The 20,097-nt window shown below is 33.9% G+C and overlaps 1 protein-coding gene across 1 annotated transcript; it reads left to right on the top strand.

Annotated features, from left to right (window-relative positions):
• The first annotated feature begins 6,766 nt into the window (after positions 1 to 6,766).
• On the top strand, positions 6,767 to 9,977 carry LOC107878009 (subtilisin-like protease SBT1.8). Its single transcript, XM_016724853.2, has 2 exons — positions 6,767 to 8,637; positions 9,128 to 9,977. The coding sequence occupies exons 1-2, from the start codon at positions 7,008 to 7,010 to the stop codon at positions 9,796 to 9,798; spliced, it is 2,301 nt and encodes a 766-aa protein (XP_016580339.1). The 5' UTR covers positions 6,767 to 7,007; the 3' UTR covers positions 9,799 to 9,977.
• The last annotated feature ends 10,120 nt before the right edge of the window (positions 9,978 to 20,097 follow it).

Genomic DNA, 20,097 nt, shown 5'->3' with positions numbered 1-20,097 from the left:
AATGCACAAACCATAACTAAAATCATCATGACTCTGAATACTGAGACTCAGATAATACTTTAATGACGTTTGAACTCACTACTAATACTGAGATACTAAATAAATGAATTTTCTAATATTGATAATTGAGTACTGAAGTTGAGATCAGTCCTATCTAGCGAGTGATCTCTGAATCTGATGATACTGAAGCTGACTAACTGAATCTACTTATATCAATAGCTGAATTCTGAGCTTGCTATTATCGACTAACTAAATCTGAAATCAAACCTCTCTAACAGTTGATCTCTAAATCTACTACCAATTATAAGGAATGAGTACATCTAAGATCAGACCTATATAGCAGAAGATCTCTGAATTTAGCTGATTCTGAGATCAGGCCTATCTAATGAGTGATCTCTGTATGTGATAATGAGAATAATTAACTGATTTTGAGATCAGGCCTATCTAACGGGTGATCTCTAGATATGATAATAAGAATAATTAATTAAATCTGAGATCAGGCCTATCTAACGAGTGATCTCTAGATTTATTAGTACTGATATTGATTAACTTTATGTGAGACCATACCTATCTAGCGGGTGGTCTATAAATCTATGGAACTATCTAAGTTCCTCACTGAGATGGGTGACTGTATCTGACAGTCCTGATTTTTGAGTTCTACTCTGAAGACTGCTACTAAACTGTAATTGTGGGAGTTCTTACTTAACCGACATGCCCTGAATCTGATCTAGTAGGGTCCAACCTGTAACCCTAGCTGGAAGGGTGTTAATACCGTGCCATGGGTAAAGACCTCTGCTATGGTCAAGCTTCTCTAACGGGTGACCCCAAATAGGAAGTCAAACCTAAGGCAGTATGATAGTCAAGCCTTAATCTAACGAGTGACTCCTGGTCCTGTTCTGGCTATGCAGTTCTAAAGTTCAGGGACTGTTACTAAAGACTTTGCCTCTCTAACAGGGAGTCGTTATCCCTGCACTTGATCGGTGCTAGTTACTACTCCTAACTAAAGGACTCTGAACTGATTCTTAACTGAACTTAGACTAAACTAAATCTGTTACTGATCATACTGATTAACTGAGTTAAGCTGAATTCACTTGGTTCCGTTATCTGATGGAATACTACTGAATCTCATTATCTGACTGAATAAAACTAAGTTCTGAATTGATTACTTGAATGTTACTGAGTTCTGAACTGAGCACTTAAATACTACTAAATCTAAGCTGAGTACTAAACTAAAACTGGGATGCTAATGATACTTAGATTATTGAGATTTCTTAAGTTCTATAACTGTCTGAGAGTACTGAGTTTTGTAACTCACTGAGTTCTAAAAATCATGGCTTGATTGAGATTATCGTGAAAACTAACACTGGCTCTAGACTTGCAGCTAATTTATCGGGTATAAATACCCCCAGGACTTGATAACATGAAAGTAAAACATAAACATTCTTGAATAATCATGACCGTGGACATTCATTTACCTTTATAATCATTAAAGCATCTCTTCAAGCACTTGGAACTCATAAACATATGATAGTATAGGGAGATATGCTATTGGCTTATGCTTCATTCAACAAGGTCTTGCAATAAACATTTAACATGCATTGAAGAGCATATAATTGGTGGATTTTATGCTAACATGTCACAATTCATTCATTAAGGCTTTTCAACAAACACCTGCCATGCATGAGCTTGCACACAATTGGGGATCTCTAGTCAACATGCTATAATGGCTCTAATTCCTTCACATAAGCATTTTATCAAACATATGGGGAACATGCTTGGTTATTCAATAATTTCTACACTCAATTGACATAAACACATCACTTAACATGCAACTTGAAGAGGGTTTATCATGAACATCATACAATCCATCACATACTAGAATCAACTCTTGAGATTTTACAAACAAAACATGAATTTAACTCAATAATAACATGAACTTCAATGTCAATTCACATGAATCATGAAAACTCATAAATATAAGATCTTTGAATTTAGAAAAAGGATTCTTGAACTTCTTGGGTGGAAAGACCCAAGAATCAACTTCTGCATACCTTAGTTTCTTGATTATTGAAAAGTTAACGGAGGAATCTTGATGATTGGGGTCTTGATTTAGGAACCCTAGCTCTTGTTCTTGAACAATTTTGAGAGAAAACTAGTATTTTGGATAAAATAAGGCCAAATACCGTGTTAAGGAGTATATATAGGGGTAGAAAAATGACCGTTTTTGCCCTTGAAATTAAACTAAAAAATTTTGATTTTACATGCTAGCGCGACGCACCATAATTGTGCCAGCTTACTGGAAATTGGACAATTGAGAAACTGCTTGATAGCGCGATGCGGTGGAAATCGTGTTACCACCTTGGTTGTGAACTGAAAATATACCGCGACGCAGTGGAATCATGGCGTCTCACTGGATTTTAACGATTGCCATTTTGGCTGGCTCTGCGATGCATTGAAGTACCAGGTGGTACACCGTCTCACTAAAATGGCTCTAACTCTTTGCCCGAGTGTCGGATTTGGGAGAATTTGGTATCGATGAAAAGCTTATTCAATTATCCACATGAAAAAAAGTTTATATTAGGAAAATTATACACGATTTAAAATATTTCTTACTTGGAAAGTCAGCCCTTACTCTTTTTAAGGATGAAACTCGACTTAAAGAACATTTAGGGTATTACGGTATTAAAACAAGACGCCCCAAGGTTGACTCGAGAAGTCTTCGCATGAAACCAACTTGGAAATAATTCCTCCAATGTTACTGGACATCGTGGTTTTTGTAGGTGAAGCTTTGTGACAGTCGTCCTTTTTGAAAGTTCAACCAATTTCTATTTTCTTAGTTTCTTCACCATTCTCCTTCTGGTTGGCTGCTCGGCCGACTCCTAGCGCAGAATTGTCCTTCTTTGTTGCGTCTAATCACCAGAGTCCAACCTTCATCATCGCCTTCATCAACTGAAGACCTATCAGTCTCTAATATTTTCTTATTATGCTTTTCGACATATATTTGGATTGGATTGAGCAAGCCAAATGTGATAGAGATTTGATGAGAACTGGTCGTATCATCATTGAAGAAGATCTTTTTCTCTCTTTCCAGTTGCATGACTTTATCTTTAAAGACAAAGCACTTTTCCAGAGGGTGACTTATGAACCTATGATATTTACAATAGTTAGGGTCATTAGTCTTCCCAGCTTCATTGGGACGCTTCATCTCTGGGATTTCAATGAGCTTATGCCCAAGGAGTTCATAAAAAATCTCAGCAATATCAAAATCAAGGAAGATATATTCCTTTTCTTGCATCTCCTTTAAAGTTTTCTGATTTAGACGTGCTCTAGAAGTCGTCTTCACGTTTTTCTTCTTGCTCACCTTTATGGTGACCTTCACAGAAGACACATCAATATTTATGGACTCCTTATTGTTATTTTTAGGGACAAACTTACCCCATCTTTTAGGTTCCTACTTATCCTTTCTCCTTTGAGGGTCATGGATAGGCGTTGATCCTTTTCCAACAGAAAATATGGTCAACTTCATATCGTGAGCACGGGTAGCTAGCTTTTCAAAGGATTTAGGCTTAATGCCTTGCAAGATGTAGAGAAGTTCCCAGTGCATTCCTTGGACGTATGTCTCTATTGCAGTAGCTTTTCTGAGCCTATCTTTGCAGTTTAGGCTAGCATTTATCCATCGATTGATGAAGTCAATGACTGGTTCATCCTTTCTTTGCTGAGTTTCATGAGCTCTACCATGCTAACTGTATGCCTTGTGCTATAAAAATGATTTAGGAACTCATGCTCCAATTGCTCCCAGCTATCAATGGAATTAGGCTCAAGGTCCGTATACCAATCAAAGGCGTTTCCTTTTAGGGAATGAACAAACTGTTTGACAAGATAGTCACCATAAGTTCCATCATCATTTCATGTCTTAATAAAGTGTGTGACATGTTATTTTGGGTTTCCTTTGCCCTTACATTGTTGAAATTTAGGGGGTTGGTAGCCGACAGACATTTTGAGGCTATCAATCCTTGCCGTGTAAGGCTTGGCATAAGCAAGGGAAGACTTAGAGACAACATCATACTTGTCTTTGAGGGTTCCTTCAATGAATTCCCTCAATTTTCCAATCGAGATAATTTCCTCAGAAAAAACTTGCACCTATTTAATCGGTGGTGTTTGTTTCACAGGATTTTTTTTATCTCATGAACCTCTGGAGATTTTCTAGGTGCATGGCTAGACTCTCCTTCTATCATACCTTCTACCTTATCCACTATTTTATCAATTCGAGCATCTTGATTCTGAACATATTTGGTCAGGCCATCAATTGCCTTTGCCAGATTCGCAAGATGCTCCTCCATAGACAAGACATCAGTTACCATTGCTTGCATAATCACTTGAGATGTTGGAGAGTAGCACCGATTATCGCATAATTTGATCTTTGAAGTGCTCAACTTATGCGGTGTAGTCGGAGATGATGAGTTGCTTGAACAACCATCGCTCTTTGCGCCAGAGTATTTGGAACCAGAATGCTTAAGTAATATTAGAGTCTTCTTAAGAGATTCCACCACATTGCTTCCTCCTTTCGAAGCACTTGCATTGGACTTCTTTCTTTTTGGGGTTGAAGATCCAAAAATTGAAGTTGGTGCGGACGCCACTAAATGTGTTTGTTGTCCTAGCAAGCCTGTCTTGCTTCTTGTGACAGCTCCTAAGCTTTCGAAAGTAACACCAAGGATACTTTATACTTCAGCAGAGAACTTTGAGTCAGCAGCCTTGGAAGCAATTGATTGAGAGTTGACCTTCTTGGAAGTCATTTCAGTGTTGTTAAACTTTGCAGTTAAAAAGGTTGAGATAAAAGGTAGAGATTGCCCTACTGGACGTGCCATAATTTGTTGGACAGTAAAATTTTTGATGTCAAAAATAAATAATTGAGACAAGAAAATATACTGCAACAATCAATTTATTGATTTTAATACGTGAATGTTACAATCTCTATAAATCCTCTGATTCGCCTTTTCAAATATAAATTCAAGGGCTTATGGTTTGATCTTGAATTTGAACTTGATTTGAATGATTTGAGGGACTTGATCTTGACTTTTGCTTGAATTCAAGGGTTTTTGAGCTTGTTCTTGAATATTGCGGTCTTGATCTTGAATCTTGATGAACTTGATTTGAATGCTTGAGCTTTTTAGAGAAATTGTGGTGTTTGATCCACGAGCTTTCTCTTGCTACTTGTTAGAGTTCTGGGGTCCCTCTTTCTGAATTATGAGACCCTTATTTATAGTTGTGGAAAAGGAAGAGTCATGATGAAGATGGGCTTTCTTTGACCAATCAAATTCAAGTGACATGACGCCTTTTATGGGTTTTGATTTTATTAGGCCTACTGCATTATTTTGACATGTGACATGGTCTTATAGGCTCCTTCACTTGACTTGGCATGCCACGTCATTTGACACGTGGCGTTTATTTGGGCCTGTAGAATATGACAATATCTTGGGCTTAGCAAAGTGGGTTCATCATTTGTAGCTCAAATCAATGGGCTAGCCCAATAAAAAAAATGAACTTTAATTAAATCCATATATGTTTGGACTTAAATAATTAATCCAATTATATTAATCCGCAATATTTATTTGGGACTAATATATTTTGAATTTAATATAATTCAAATTTTGTACAGATTTAAATCTTCAAAATTACTCGTCCACAATGCCGAAATAAAATTCTGTTATTAAAAGTGAAATTACAGAAAAAATACAAATAATTTCTATTATTCACTATTAATAACGTAATTTATAGTCACATAAATATTAACTCCTCCATTTCAAATTTATTTTAATTTGAGCTTACACAAGTTTAACAAAGTAAATACATTACTTTTGAATTTTGTATTCTTAAATTTAAAATACATAAAAAAAAAATTTTAATTTACAAATATTAACTCCTCCGTTTCAAATTTATTTTAATTTGAGCTTACACAAGTTTAACAAAGTAAATGCATTATTTTTGAATTTTATAATCTTAAATTTAAAATAGATAAAAAAAATTTAATTTATAATCTTTAAATATACTATATAAAGTCAAAATTTAAAAATTGCTAAAAGAGAAGAAAAAAGGCACTTTTAAAAATGGACAATAAGATAAATAATTTAAACGGACAACATCATAAATTTAAAATTTAAACTACATATATTTTTTTTATATAAGAATTGTTACTTAATCAAACACAATCATATTAAAAAAAATTATCATATTAAAAATCAAACGCAATCATTTTTAAATGAATAAAAATTTGTGCCACTATTAGAGGTCGTTCGGCAGAGTGTACTGAAAAATTAATGTATGTATTAGTTTAATGAGTATTACTAATACCTTGTTTGATATATTTTTTTGCCCTATATATAATTAATACTTGCATTAGTTATACACTCTATTGTGTATTTATGTGTGTATTATAATACCTTAAAATCCATGATATTAGTAATGCAATGAATCTAATGCATGCATTAACATGCTGCTATTATCCATCAAAAAATATTTTCACATTCTTTCTAATATGTATGGTGGGTACCATGTAACAAAAAAATTTCTTTAGAAATTATGTAATTCATGTTATTTTTAATACATCAAATTAAATATTACATAAAAAAAATACAAATATAACTAATGTAAATATAGTTAATATAAATATTATTAATACAAGTATTACTAATATATTATATTTTCTATTATTTTTATACCACCCCTTGTAAAAAGGGATGATTGGGTTGGTTTGGTGATAAAACAATTTTGAAGGCGCAAGTAGTGGGTGAAAACGGGTATCCCCCACTAACTCCGGAGATGGAAATCAAACCAACACCCGACAGTGGCATTAACGTAAGAAGACTATATTCCAAGCCTTAACAATAAAATCAGTTGTAATATAAACCCGACAGTAGTCCTCCATACCTCCTTCTATCTTCTTTTGTCAGTCGCACCACACAGCGACTGTCTCCTACTCACATTTTTCTCGCTCTCTTTTGTTTTACCCCATGGGTTCTGTACTTTGTTTCTCTCTTATTACTTTTCTCTTTGTTGTTGTCGCCCTTCAGCCATGTTTGACCAAGAAAACTTACATTGTTCATATGAAACATCATCAGAGACCTTCTTCCTATTCTACCCATCATGATTGGTATGATGCTCAGCTCAAATCTTTGTCGTCTTCTACATCTGATGAATCATCCCTTCTTTACACTTATGATACTGCTTATCCTGGATTTTCTGCCTCTCTTGACCCTCATGAGGCTGAATTGCTTCGTCAGTCTGATGATGTCGTTGGGGTGTATGAGGATAGTCTGTATCTACTTCATACCACTCGGACCCCTGAGTTTCTTGGGTTAGATAATGAGATGGGGCTTTGGGCTGGTCACACTCCACAAGAGCTCAACAACGCTGCCCAGGATGTTGTTGTTGGAGTTCTTGATACAGGTGTTTGGCCTGAATCTAAGAGTTTTAGTGATGTTGGTATGCCCGATGTGCCTTCTAGATGGCGAGGGGAATGTGAATCTGGACCTGATTTCTATCCCAAGGTACATTGCAACAAAAAATTGATAGGTGCTCGGCTTTTCGCTAAAGGATACCGTATGTCGGCTTCTGGTTCATTTACGAACCAACCCAGACAGCCTGAATCGCCTCGGGACCAGGATGGTCATGGCACCCATACAGCTAGTACCGCCGCAGGTGCCCCTGTGGCTAACGCCAGCCTCCTTGGGTACGCCAGTGGTATCGCTCGAGGTATGGCTCCTCGCGCGCGTGTAGCTACCTATAAGGTATGTGGGCCTACTGGCTGTTTTGGGTCTGATATTCTAGCTGGTATGGATCGTGCTATTTTGGATGGGGTTGACGTGCTATCTTTATCGTTGGGTGGTGGATCGGGTCCTTATTATCGTGATACCATTGCCATTGGTGCTTTCTCTGCTATGGAGAGAGGAATTGTTGTGTCTTGTTCTGCAGGAAACAGCGGTCCAGCCAAAGCTTCACTTGCAAATACCGCTCCATGGATCATGACTGTTGGTGCTGGAACCATAGACCGTGACTTCCCTGCTTTTGCTGTTTTGGGTAATGGAAAAAAGATTACTGGGGTGTCTTTATACAGTGGAAATGGCATGGGTAAAAAGCTAGTTAGCTTAGTTTACAACACAGATAGTAGTGGCAGTCTTTGCTTGCCAGGTTCACTTGACCCCAAAAATGTGCGTGGCAAAATAGTGGTATGCGACAGAGGGTCTAATGCAAGAGTAGAAAAAGGTCTAGTGGTGAAAGAATCTGGTGGGGTTGGGATGATATTGGCCAACACTGTCGAGAGTGGTGAGGAGCTGGTGGCCGATAGTCACTTGTTGCCCGCGTTGGCTGTAGGAAGGAAAGTTGGAGATTACATAAGGCAGTATGTGAAGAATGAGAAGAATCCGATGGCCGTGCTCAGCTTTGGTGGGACGGTGGTAAACGTGAAGCCATCGCCGGTCGTGGCAGCGTTTAGCTCAAGAGGACCCAATACAGTGACACCACAGATTTTGAAGCCTGATGTAATTGGGCCTGGAGTGAACATATTGGCAGCTTGGTCTGAGGCTATTGGGCCCACTGGGCTTGAGAAAGATATCAGGAGGACCAAGTTCAACATCATGTCTGGTAAGAGTTACTATAACCAACGGATAGTTTCTTTCACAATCTTTTTTATGCTCAGACTAATTAATTATACTAGTGTAACCGACGGTAAATTATTTAAAATTAAATAATTTTATTTATTGCAAAAAATTTTAATAAAGTGTAAAAATTTAAATTATTTTTTAAAAATATTTTATATTTTAATATAATAATGTAAATATATACACATATGTTTTACAAGTTTCAAAGTGGTTGATGGATTGTTTGCGTACCTCTTTCTCTTGTGGCACATATATTTTTTACCAGTTCCAAGTGGTGGATGGATCGTTTACGTACCTCTTTCTCTTGTTGCTACAGGTTAAGAAAGACGCATCAATTTGAAACAGTTCATTAGCTAGAAATGATTTGATGTACTTTTTCAAGTATCTCTTGAAAATCTGACACACAACTCACTCATCTTAATTTTGTAGTATTTGTTTACATTATTGATCTTATTTACATTGAACTCTTGCAGGTACATCAATGTCCTGTCCTCATATCAGTGGACTGGCTGCATTGTTGAAAGCAGCTCATCCTGACTGGAGTCCAAGTGCCATCAAGTCTGCACTTATGACAACTGCCTATAACCGTGACACCACTAACTCCCCTCTTCGTGATGCAGAAGGCGGTCAACTCTCCACTCCATGGGCTCATGGATCAGGTCATGTTGATCCCCACAAGGCACTCTCCCCAGGTCTTGTCTACGATATTACCCCAGAGGACTACATCAAGTTCTTATGCTCCTTGGACTATGAGATGGGTCACATACAAGCCATTGTCAAGCGCCCGAATGTCACTTGTGCTAAGAAATATGCAGATCCTGGGCAGATTAACTACCCTTCATTCTCAGTTTTCTTTGCGAAATCAAGGGTTGTTCGTTACACCCGAACGGTGACCAATGTGGGAGCTGCAGGCTCCATCTATGAGGTAGTCATAGATGCTCCCCTGACTGTTTCTGTGACCGTGAAGCCATCAAAACTTGTATTCAAAAGGGTAGGGGAGAGGCTGCGCTACACCGTCACATTTGTGTCCAAGAAGGGTGTTAGCACGATGACCAAGAGTACATTTGGTTCTATTTCTTGGAATAATGCTCAAAACCAAGTTAGGAGTCCAGTCTCATATTCCTGGTCACAGTTGTTTAACTGAAAAGTTGTCCCTTTAATCTAATGTGTATGGTTTTCCCCTTTTGAATTACCAAAAAGTTGTGGTAATCAGATGTGCAAATGGAAGTCTTGTAGCAATCTTGTGATAGGGTTCCTCCAAAGTTTTAGTTTTTCTTTTCAAGTAAAATCATGCAATGCAAAATTATAACCCTGCTTTTATGATGATGTGAGCATGGAAGTCTTGTAGCAATCTTGTGATAGGGTTCCTCCAAAGTTTTAGTTTTCCTTTTCAAATAAAATCATGCAATGCAAAATTATAACCCTGCTTTTATGATGATGTGAGCATTCACCGATAATGTACTATTACATCTATATATTACATCTCAAGATAGTTCTTGAAAGAATCTACATCTGTGATGTAAAGTAAGAGTGGTTTTCTAATTTAACAGATAAAATTCCTGAAAGAACTCTACATCTTTGATGTGAAGTATGGTTTCTAATTTAATAGACACTTTTGCATTGTAAGAGTGGTTTTCTAATCTAACAGATAAAATTCCTGAAAGAACCCTACATCTGTGATGTGAAGTATGGTTTTCTAATTTAATAGGTACTTTTGCATTTGGTAAATGAAGCCGACGTTTTTCTCAACTTCACTACACCCCACATTATCTCATCTCATATAAACTGTTGCCTTCAAGAATTTAATTCAAAAGTGACCTTGAGCTGCTTGATAAGATGTGAGTTTCATGTGCTCATTCACGCTCATTAAAGTAGCTCAACATTACCTGTTATAGTCTTTTGTTGCAAGTGCAAGGTGTTGGACTCGGATCCCACATGACATCAAATTCCAGTGTGTTTTTTACTCTTGCTAAATTTGGTTCTGCCAATCACGTAGCATTATTTCTGCCATCTGCTATCTTACAGCACGAGTGGTAACATTGGCTAGGCCTTCATGGCCATCAACGTTGCGACTTGCCGAGTCATGTGAATAGGTATGACTGTTTGGTAAGAAGAAAAGGAATTTAGATCCTTCATTTGAAGGTGCTAACTCAAATATGAACCTTCATACCCTTGGTTTATCGGTCTTGGACCATAGCAGTATGGATTCACAGAGCTACCGTTGGTTATGGGCCTAGGGACCATAACTATATGGGCAATTTTCATAAAGTGTAAACCACAGAAATCCCGTTTAGTAGAAAAGTTTTACAGATAATTCCTTCAGGTTTTCTCTCTCTCTATTTTGCAAAATATACTCATACATTCGTGGGTTTGTTATACACTGGGGATGTATGATAAAACTGTTTTGCCTACAATTAAAGAAAGAACAATCAGAAAATATCTTTCAAATCCTTAAATTACGCCATTAAATACCCATAATTAATTAGTGCATGAGTTAATATAGTAACTGGAATTTAAATTTCAAAAAACTCTTAAACAGTACTGTTAATTTTCATCACTGTTGATATACGTTTTTGAGAAAAAAAAAAGCTGTCTTCTTTCTTGTTTTCTGGAAATTAAAAAGATGAACATCCCTATATTGTTGCGCCATTTCGGTGTCTGGGAATCGAAAATCAACTATAAATCATACAAAAGTGATGTCATTATTGTTTCTGAAAGTATTAACTTTCTAAAATTGATTGCGACGATCACGATGGAATTGAATATTGACGATGTTCGAAAAGAATTGAATTTAAATACATCTTTGATGGTAATTCTTCTCCAATTATCATAAGGAATGATAATGGAGTGAAGGTTTACATTGAGTTGAAGAAATAATTTATGGAGCTTGTTAATTTTTCGCTGTGTATATCAACTTTTGACAAATCGAATAAGGATATCGAGTTTGATAGTGAAACTGGGGCAGTACTGTTTATTGAAGGTAGTGAATCTGATTATGTTGCTTTAACGATTGTTGAAACGCAGAATCAGTATTCATTATACGTTCTAGAATTTGAAGTTAAAAATTTCATTACTGATTGCAAGAACACTAAAATAAAGGTTAACCAGCTTTATAAGGATAAGCAAACTCTGGTATCGATAATGGCCAAATATGCAATATCGAATGGCTTCAACGTCTTTTCTAAACGATCTAACAAATAAAGGTATGAACAAAACAATTATCTTTATTTGTTGATGCTTTAATGGATGTTTTGTTTTATAATAGTGTTTTGAAGGAGTTGCTGTGTTGACGAAAGTTGTGTTTTTTAATAGTTGTTGCATTAACAATGTATAATATCTCATTATACATTCAAACGAATGTATAATGAAACTGTAACTGGGAAATTTTATTATTTTTAATAGAATTATTAATTTTGCGAGTATGTTAATACATTGACAACATGTTTAAATTTTATGTAGCTATGTACTTCACTGTCGTAACAAAGACTGCAAGTGGGTCCTCAAGGCGTCCTCTATGAATCATTCTGAAATCTTTGTGATAAAGAGATTTGATTCGGAACATATAGCAGTCTAAGTGAGAGAGCACTGAATAATTTGGTTGCGACAACAGTTTTTGTCAGTGAATTTACAGCACCAAAATAAATTAATTACAAGAGAATACACACACCCACAGATATAATTGACGAGATGAAGGTTATTTATGGTGTTGATACTAACTACATGATGGCTTGGCGGGCAAAAAGAGAAAGCAATTGCGATGCTTAGAGGTGGACCAACTAATGGATATAAAAAAATGCGCCGTTATATTTATATATTGAACCAGGTTTATCTCGGATCATACATTCGGATGCAATAGGCATTAGATAACGAGTTTAAATACTTGTTTATTGCCTTACATCCTATGATAAGAAATTTTGAATTTTGCTGACCTGCTATAGTTGTAGATGGTGCTCATTTAAGCGGTCCATACAAAGGAATATTTATATCGACAAGCACTCTTGATGGTGCAGGTATTATACAATACTTTTAAACTTTTTTCTGTATTCATTGTACATTTTGTATTTATTAGAACTGATTATACATTACTCTTGTATGTATAATAAAATATGGACTTGCAAAATTAGTACATATATTATTGGCCTACACATATTATTTTGATTTTTTTTTATTTAGAATGTACCAGTTTTTGATTAAACAACATAAGAAATGGCACATTCGTGAAAATTTTTTTGTGAAAATTTAAGTAACCTTTCCATTGTGTGTTATGTGTATGAGTATGGATTATACGTTAGGGTGTATGTATAATATTATAAATACTCATATTTTCTTACCAATAATACATTTAATGGTTGATTCATTTACTAATCATTAAATGTATAATTCCTTAATAGTATGTTTATAATGTACGATGTAGTGTTATACTTTATAAATATGTATGCTGTTAAATGTTTTCATTTTTTTCAACTAAGTCATGAACGTGTGACAGCATGTATTAGAGACCTGTTCAAGGTAGTACATATATTATTGACCTACACATATTAATTTGGTTTGTTTTTTATTTTTATTTAGGATGTATTTTTTCATTAGCTTACAGTGTTGTAGATTCGGAGAGCAATAATTCCTGAACTTGATTTTTTCATCAATTTAGGAAGCATTTGGGGAACGGGACAATATGTGTATCGTATCGGATCGAAACAAGAGTATCATAAAAGATGTGAGCATTGTTTATCCTAATGTCCCCCATCTAGCTTGTATTTGGCATTTATGAAAAAATGTTTGTAAATATTTTAGAAAAAACAAAAATAGACTTATTGACCTTTATTATTCCATGGCTAAAGCTTGTAGAATAGAAGATTTTAATTACATTATGTCAAAGGTTGGTAAGGTTGATCCTAGAGTTAAGGAATATCTGGAAGAAGCTGATTATAAAAAATGATCTCGATGTCATTCCCCTGTTAAAAAAGGTAGAATGATGACCTCTAATATAACCGAATGTATTAACGGTTACTTGGTAGAGGGTAGAGAACTTTCTATTTTAGGTTTCCTTGAAAAAGTTAGAATTTTATTTGCCGCATGCAATTGTAAAAACAATAAAATTGCATCTTATACAAACACAACACTCGGGAGAAGATTTCAAGAAATTCTGACTGATAATGGGGCTAAAGCTTTGCGGATGACGGTATGTATTAGAATAATATGTAATTAAATGTCCTTTTTATTTGATATAAATTTTTATGTTATTATCTGTATTAAATAATTCATTTCTAACAGGTTAAGGCAGCTGGTAGTTATCTGTACTATGTATATGAATCAGGAAAGAGGTACATTATTGATATTGATCGTGGCACGTTCAACTGTAATCAGTATCAAATCGATGAAATACCATGTGCACACGCAATTACTATTTTAAAAAGTAAAAATGTTGATGTAAAAGAGTATGGTCGTTACTGCTCAAAATTGTACAGGCCAAACACCATTGTCAAGACGTATGAACTCCCGATAGTTTCTATGCCAGACATGAAGGATTGAAATGTTCCACAATTTTTTGATGATGAAGAAGTTCTGCCACCCAAATACAAAAGACCTCCGGGTAAGCCAAAGAAAGGAATGCATTTGAAACCTAGTGAATCACTTACTGTAAGTTCAAACCATTATGATAAATGTGGGAGTGCAGGACACAATCGTAGGACGTGCGACTACTTTTCAAAGGAACCGTGAAGAAGATAATTTGCTGTTGTCAATGCTTATGCTTAGTTTGGTTTTAATTGAATAATCAGTTTAATTGTGTTTTGTTGATACACTTATATTGTTAATTATTCTATGATGTTTAGTTATTAATCAATGTATCACATTTTCATAACCATTTAATACAGTTTTCAAATATCATATTTTGTTACTTTATCACTTATAATTAAAACGTAGTTATATGTGTGTATATACTAAGTAATTTGGGAATTATTACAGTAAATAATTGTTGTAACATACTGTGTTTTACACAGTTACCCAATAACATTTCTTATATAATTGATGTATGATATACTATTATACTTTAATTATATATATGATGTTAAAGTAAACCAGTGACTGTTAACTGACTGGTTGTACCAGTTTTTTATTAAACAACATAAGAAATGACAAATTTATTTAACAAAAATTGTGTAAAATTTAAGTAGCCTTTTCATTGTGTGTTATGTGTATGAGCATGAATTATACGTTAGGTTGTATGTATGAAATTATAAATGCAAAACCGTTCAAAAGATGAATATGTGTAAGAGCAAAAATGATATCCATAAAATGTAAATTAAAATCCAACATCCAAAAACAATAATTTATGTAATTGTTTAACATCAACTACTTAAAAACAATTAGAATGTTATAAAAAGGTGCTACTCTAAAGTAACAATTGTACTTTCATCAGTTGATTGGAGATAATTATTTCTTGGTCGAGGAGGATCATCATTATCACTTGTGTAATCTTTCTCTGCTTTTGTCACTCCGTAATGCCATAGTAACGAAGCATACCATGCACATTGACTTCCAGCATTGAAATCACATGAATGCACTTGCTGCCCTTCACTTAATATTTCTACGTATGCAGCCACAAAAACCCCGCAGTCCTTGATTTGATAATAAAATAAAGGAATACTAAGTTCTAATTATACCATGATTATACATGTTAAAAAAAGTCACTTACAAACTATCAGAATCTTGCTGTGGAATGTTTTAAACGAATTCAGCATCAAATGGGTTGTGACTGATATGACCAGTTTGCTGACCAAGCTTCCCTTTGTATGCTTTTAGTGTTGACCAGTCAGTTCACTCTGTCTTTTTTAAAAAATCACTATCTGACAAATAAGTAAGGAGCATCACTGCTAACTTTTGTATTTCGTTTGGTGGTTCATTTTCTCTTTTACTTGACAATGAGTCATACACACGTATCACTCTCTCCTTCAACACAATTATAGCAATACCCAGTGAAATTCTTTGCCAAAGTTAATAGAACCTATACCTCATCAACCATATGCCGTGGTAATCTCGCAGGAATACAGAATCCATTAATTGTATTTATAATAGCGTCTTCATTCTTAGACACAATATAAGATTCTACATAGTCTTATTGCATGGATATCTGATCTGTTTGAACCGCTGAATAATATCGACTATAGGTCTTATCGATATATGTTTTGAAGAAGCAACTGGTTGTTGTATATCTATAAGTATCACACTGCTGTAGCTTCAATTTCTTTCTCAAGTGGTAGAATATCACATCTAAGTACTACATATTAAAAATAGTAAAAAAATATAAAACAGTGAAAGTAAACAATATATTCTTTAGTTATTATTATGTATTGCACAATCACATTAATGTATGAGTTATTGACACTGCATGTATGATATGTAATTATACAAAATTTTTTATGTATGATGTAATATTGTAGTGCATGTTGTAATAATAAATACATTTTTCTACCAATTAAAACATGCATAATATCGTGTTAATATTTCATTTCTAATAATAAAAAGTGGTACATGGTATTATACATAAGATTTTCATTCATGTTGGATATATAATAATAAAAGATGCTACATTGTATGAAAATTTATTATACATAGATAGTAATGTATGAAATAGACACTGATTGTATTAGTTCTACTTGATACAATATGCTATATAATACTAACAGTTATGCATGCTTCTAATTTAAGTAGTACTTCAGATAACACTTCATAATTATACATCATTTTCAAATGTATGATGTCAGTTTTTATAGCATATTTTAAAAGTAATACAAGCTTGAAATAGTTACATGTATTACATGGCATTATAGTAAAGTTTCCAACAATAACCACCTTTATGATATGGAACTAATTTTGTTTAATTTACCTCATCATTTCAGCATGTTTTGCATTTTCAGATCAAGTAAAATCAATTCTTTGACTATGTCTGTGCAACGATAAAGTCCAACTGAGGATAACCTAATCCTGGAGCATTTTTAAGATAGTGATTGTTCGTTTATTTCCTGCAAAATTAACAAGGGTTAAATTTCACAACAAATTATGTTGCCGTAGTATTCTCAAAAATTAAAAAAAATTTCAAAATTACTTACTTGCCAGCATGATATTTGTGTAACCCTACTTCAAGCCACTAAGAGTAATCGAGGATCAATTAGTTAGGAAATTCTTGGTAAATAGTACAACCATCAAAAGCATACATTTGCTTCTTTTCGATATCGGAATTGCCCTTATCCTTAGAGTTAGAACCAAAATTTGTGATGTATGGTGACCTGAAAATCCTCGACTTCTTCTGATCCCCTTTTACAGGTACTTTTGGGGCTTCACGCTCCCTAACTTGAGCATCTAGAAAATCAGGTGAAAATTGACTGTCGCGAATCATCCACTGGCTTTCAGTCACTATATTTGGTGCACCAACATCCAAAGTCTTTGTAGTTGAAGGTGTTGACAAACCAAATAATAGTGCATCTATAGCGTCTTGAACAAACTCCGTTATTGTGTCACCGATATCATCCTACAGGCAAGCATATGGATGTGTTATGTGTAAAACAAACTTATGAATGTATAATTCTAATTATGCCCAAACATTTGTTACATATATATAGATAGATTTGGAGTAAAAAACCAACAAGAGTGTCAAAAAATACCAACAAATCTTCCCTATCATGACTGTGTTGTATTTCAATTCTTCACCACGACCTTCTTCTTTATCGGCCATATGCTCATCCTATATTAAATAACAAACAGCATGTTTGAACACTTTATCAAAGCAATACATAGTTAAATGAAAAAAATGTATATCGGTGATTTTAAATTGTTATTTGCAAGGCTTGCATATGAATGTATAATATTATTAGTAATGTATAACATAATATTATACATCCAACTGAATGTATAATGAAACTGTAACAACCTCAATTAACATAGTATTACATTGAACACTATACATAATCCACCATACTTGAGTACAATGAGTTCGTATCCTTTAACAAAGTCATCATCACCCAATATTCATAAAAATCAATATTATTAGTGCAGAATACGAGTTAACGATAAACACAGAAATCATGGTAGAATAAAGATTCAAAAATTTTGATATTCAGCTAAGAACATTATGATCCTTTTTAAACAAAAATAGCTGGTACGTTTATGTAGATAGTTTTGGAGTAATAAATCAGAATAAGTGATAAAAAAATACCAATAAATTTTTAATCACAGGACTGTGCTGTTTTTTCAAATCTTCATCATGATGTTCTTTTTTATCGGCCATATGCTCATCCTGTATTAAATAGCCAGCATGTCTGAGCATTTAATCAAAGTAAGACAAAGTTGAACGGAAAAAAAATTATAACAGTGATTTTAAAATTTTTATCTGTAAGGCTTGCAATAGAATGTATTAACATATTCTATATATGTATAAGACCAATATCAGACATCAAAACACAATTGTTAACACATAACATTTTTATATTTCTAAGGCGATTCAGAAATGTTATTATATAACCAATTGTAAATAACATAGTTATGTATGAGGATATTCATAAAAAACATTCATTCTGTTGAAGAAACTAAAATTATTAGTAATGTATAACATATTATTATACATTCAAATAAGTGTATAGTGATACTGTAACATCCCCAATGAAAGTGTTATAACACATTTCTATTCAGTGGAGAACGTTATGACCTTTTTTTGTAAAAATAACATTTGGTACATTTATATATATAGATTTGGAGTAACAAACCAATAGGAGTGACAAAAATATACCAATAAATCTTCCATATCATTACTGTGTGTTTTTTCCGATTATTCTTCACGACCTTCTTCATTATCGATCATATTATCATCCTATATAAAATAACAATGTGCATGTGTGGACATTTAATCAAAGTAACATAATGGTGAAGGAAAAACAGTTTTATATCAGTGATAACAATTTGATATCTATTAGGCATGTGTGTGAATGTATAATTATATTTATACATATCATATATATGTATAATGTCAATCATACACATCAAAATACATTCGAAAACACATAACATTTATATATATCAAAGGTGATTCGAAAATATTATTATATAACTAATATTTGCATTCGTAATATTAATTCAATATACCTTCTATTCTCTTTGAACGTCAGTTGTTGTTGGACATTCAGTATGTGTGTATACACATTCTTGGATCTTTATTTCCAAAAGTTGAAGTAGCAGTGGTTCATCATTTCTGATTTCAATGACTGGTCCCTTGTCCTCATCTTCATGCTGTATAAAAACCAAACAAAAATAAATTTAGATATGGGAGTTATACAGATTTATAGTAACATACGAACATAATTGACAAAAAGTACCAACAAATCCTCCTTATATGGACTGTCATATTTTTTTCGATCCTTCTAATGGACCTTGTTGTTGATCAATAATTTTTCCTTCTATATAGCATGAATAATACGAATGTTTGGGCATTTAATCAAAGTAATAGAAAATTGAACGAAATAATAATTTATACTGGTGATGCTTTATTTTCTTCTTTCTTCAAAGTTTTAATTACTTTAGTAAATATATTAGAGATTAGTGTTTTCATCTCAACAATATGCTTATCAACCTTATAACGTACAGAAATAAATAAAATATTAGAAACAAGTCATGCTTTTCAAAAATAAAAACTGTGAATAAGAAAGTTTACTTACATATGTGTTAACGTAAGTCTTTATCTGCTCCATATCTAAAGTAGACTTAGAAGTCCCTTGAGGCGTTGTGGAATATGAAGGAACAAACTTGAGTTGTTCACACTCAGGAGACACATCAATTTCTCCTTGATGACGATGATCAAATTCAGACACACTAATTTCTCCTTTATCTATTGATTTTTCTTGGTTTTTAGAAAACATACCAGACACATGACGTACTGAAGGAGCAGGTGTAGATTTCTCTCCATCCGTCACCCCTGGACTAACTTTCTGAATCATGACTGTCTTTCTTCTCTTCTATGTTTGTTTAGGTGATAAAGGTGAAGCTAAACAAATCTTTCTTAGAAATTCCCGCATAGGTCTAATGCTGAAATCATCAAAGTCTTCAACGGCAGTGACAACGTGTGGTTGATCTTCATCGACTAATCTTTTCAATGTTGGAGCAACAGATATGGAAGCAGCAGATGTTGGATCTAATATCTCAAAATCTTTGGAGAAAGACAAATCTAAAGTACAAACTTCTTCGCTTGTAGGTTGTAAATTCTTGTAAGAATACTGAAAAAATTAATTTCAAAATGAAATATTAGGACTTCAATAAATTGGCTTGAAAATGAAAATAAGTAACATGTTACACAATTACCTTACTGAACATGCCAGACATAAAAGTTTCATACTTAAGACCGGTACACTCCACAGACCAGTTGAGTATTCTTGGGATAATATTCCTTCATCGCAAAATA

This window comes from Capsicum annuum, chromosome 7, assembly GCF_002878395.1.
Source record: "Capsicum annuum cultivar UCD-10X-F1 chromosome 7, UCD10Xv1.1, whole genome shotgun sequence".
Lineage (NCBI taxonomy): Eukaryota > Viridiplantae > Streptophyta > Magnoliopsida > Solanales > Solanaceae > Capsicum > Capsicum annuum.
The sequence above is the reverse complement of the archived record's forward strand: the minus strand, read 5'-3'. Positions and strand labels throughout refer to the sequence as shown.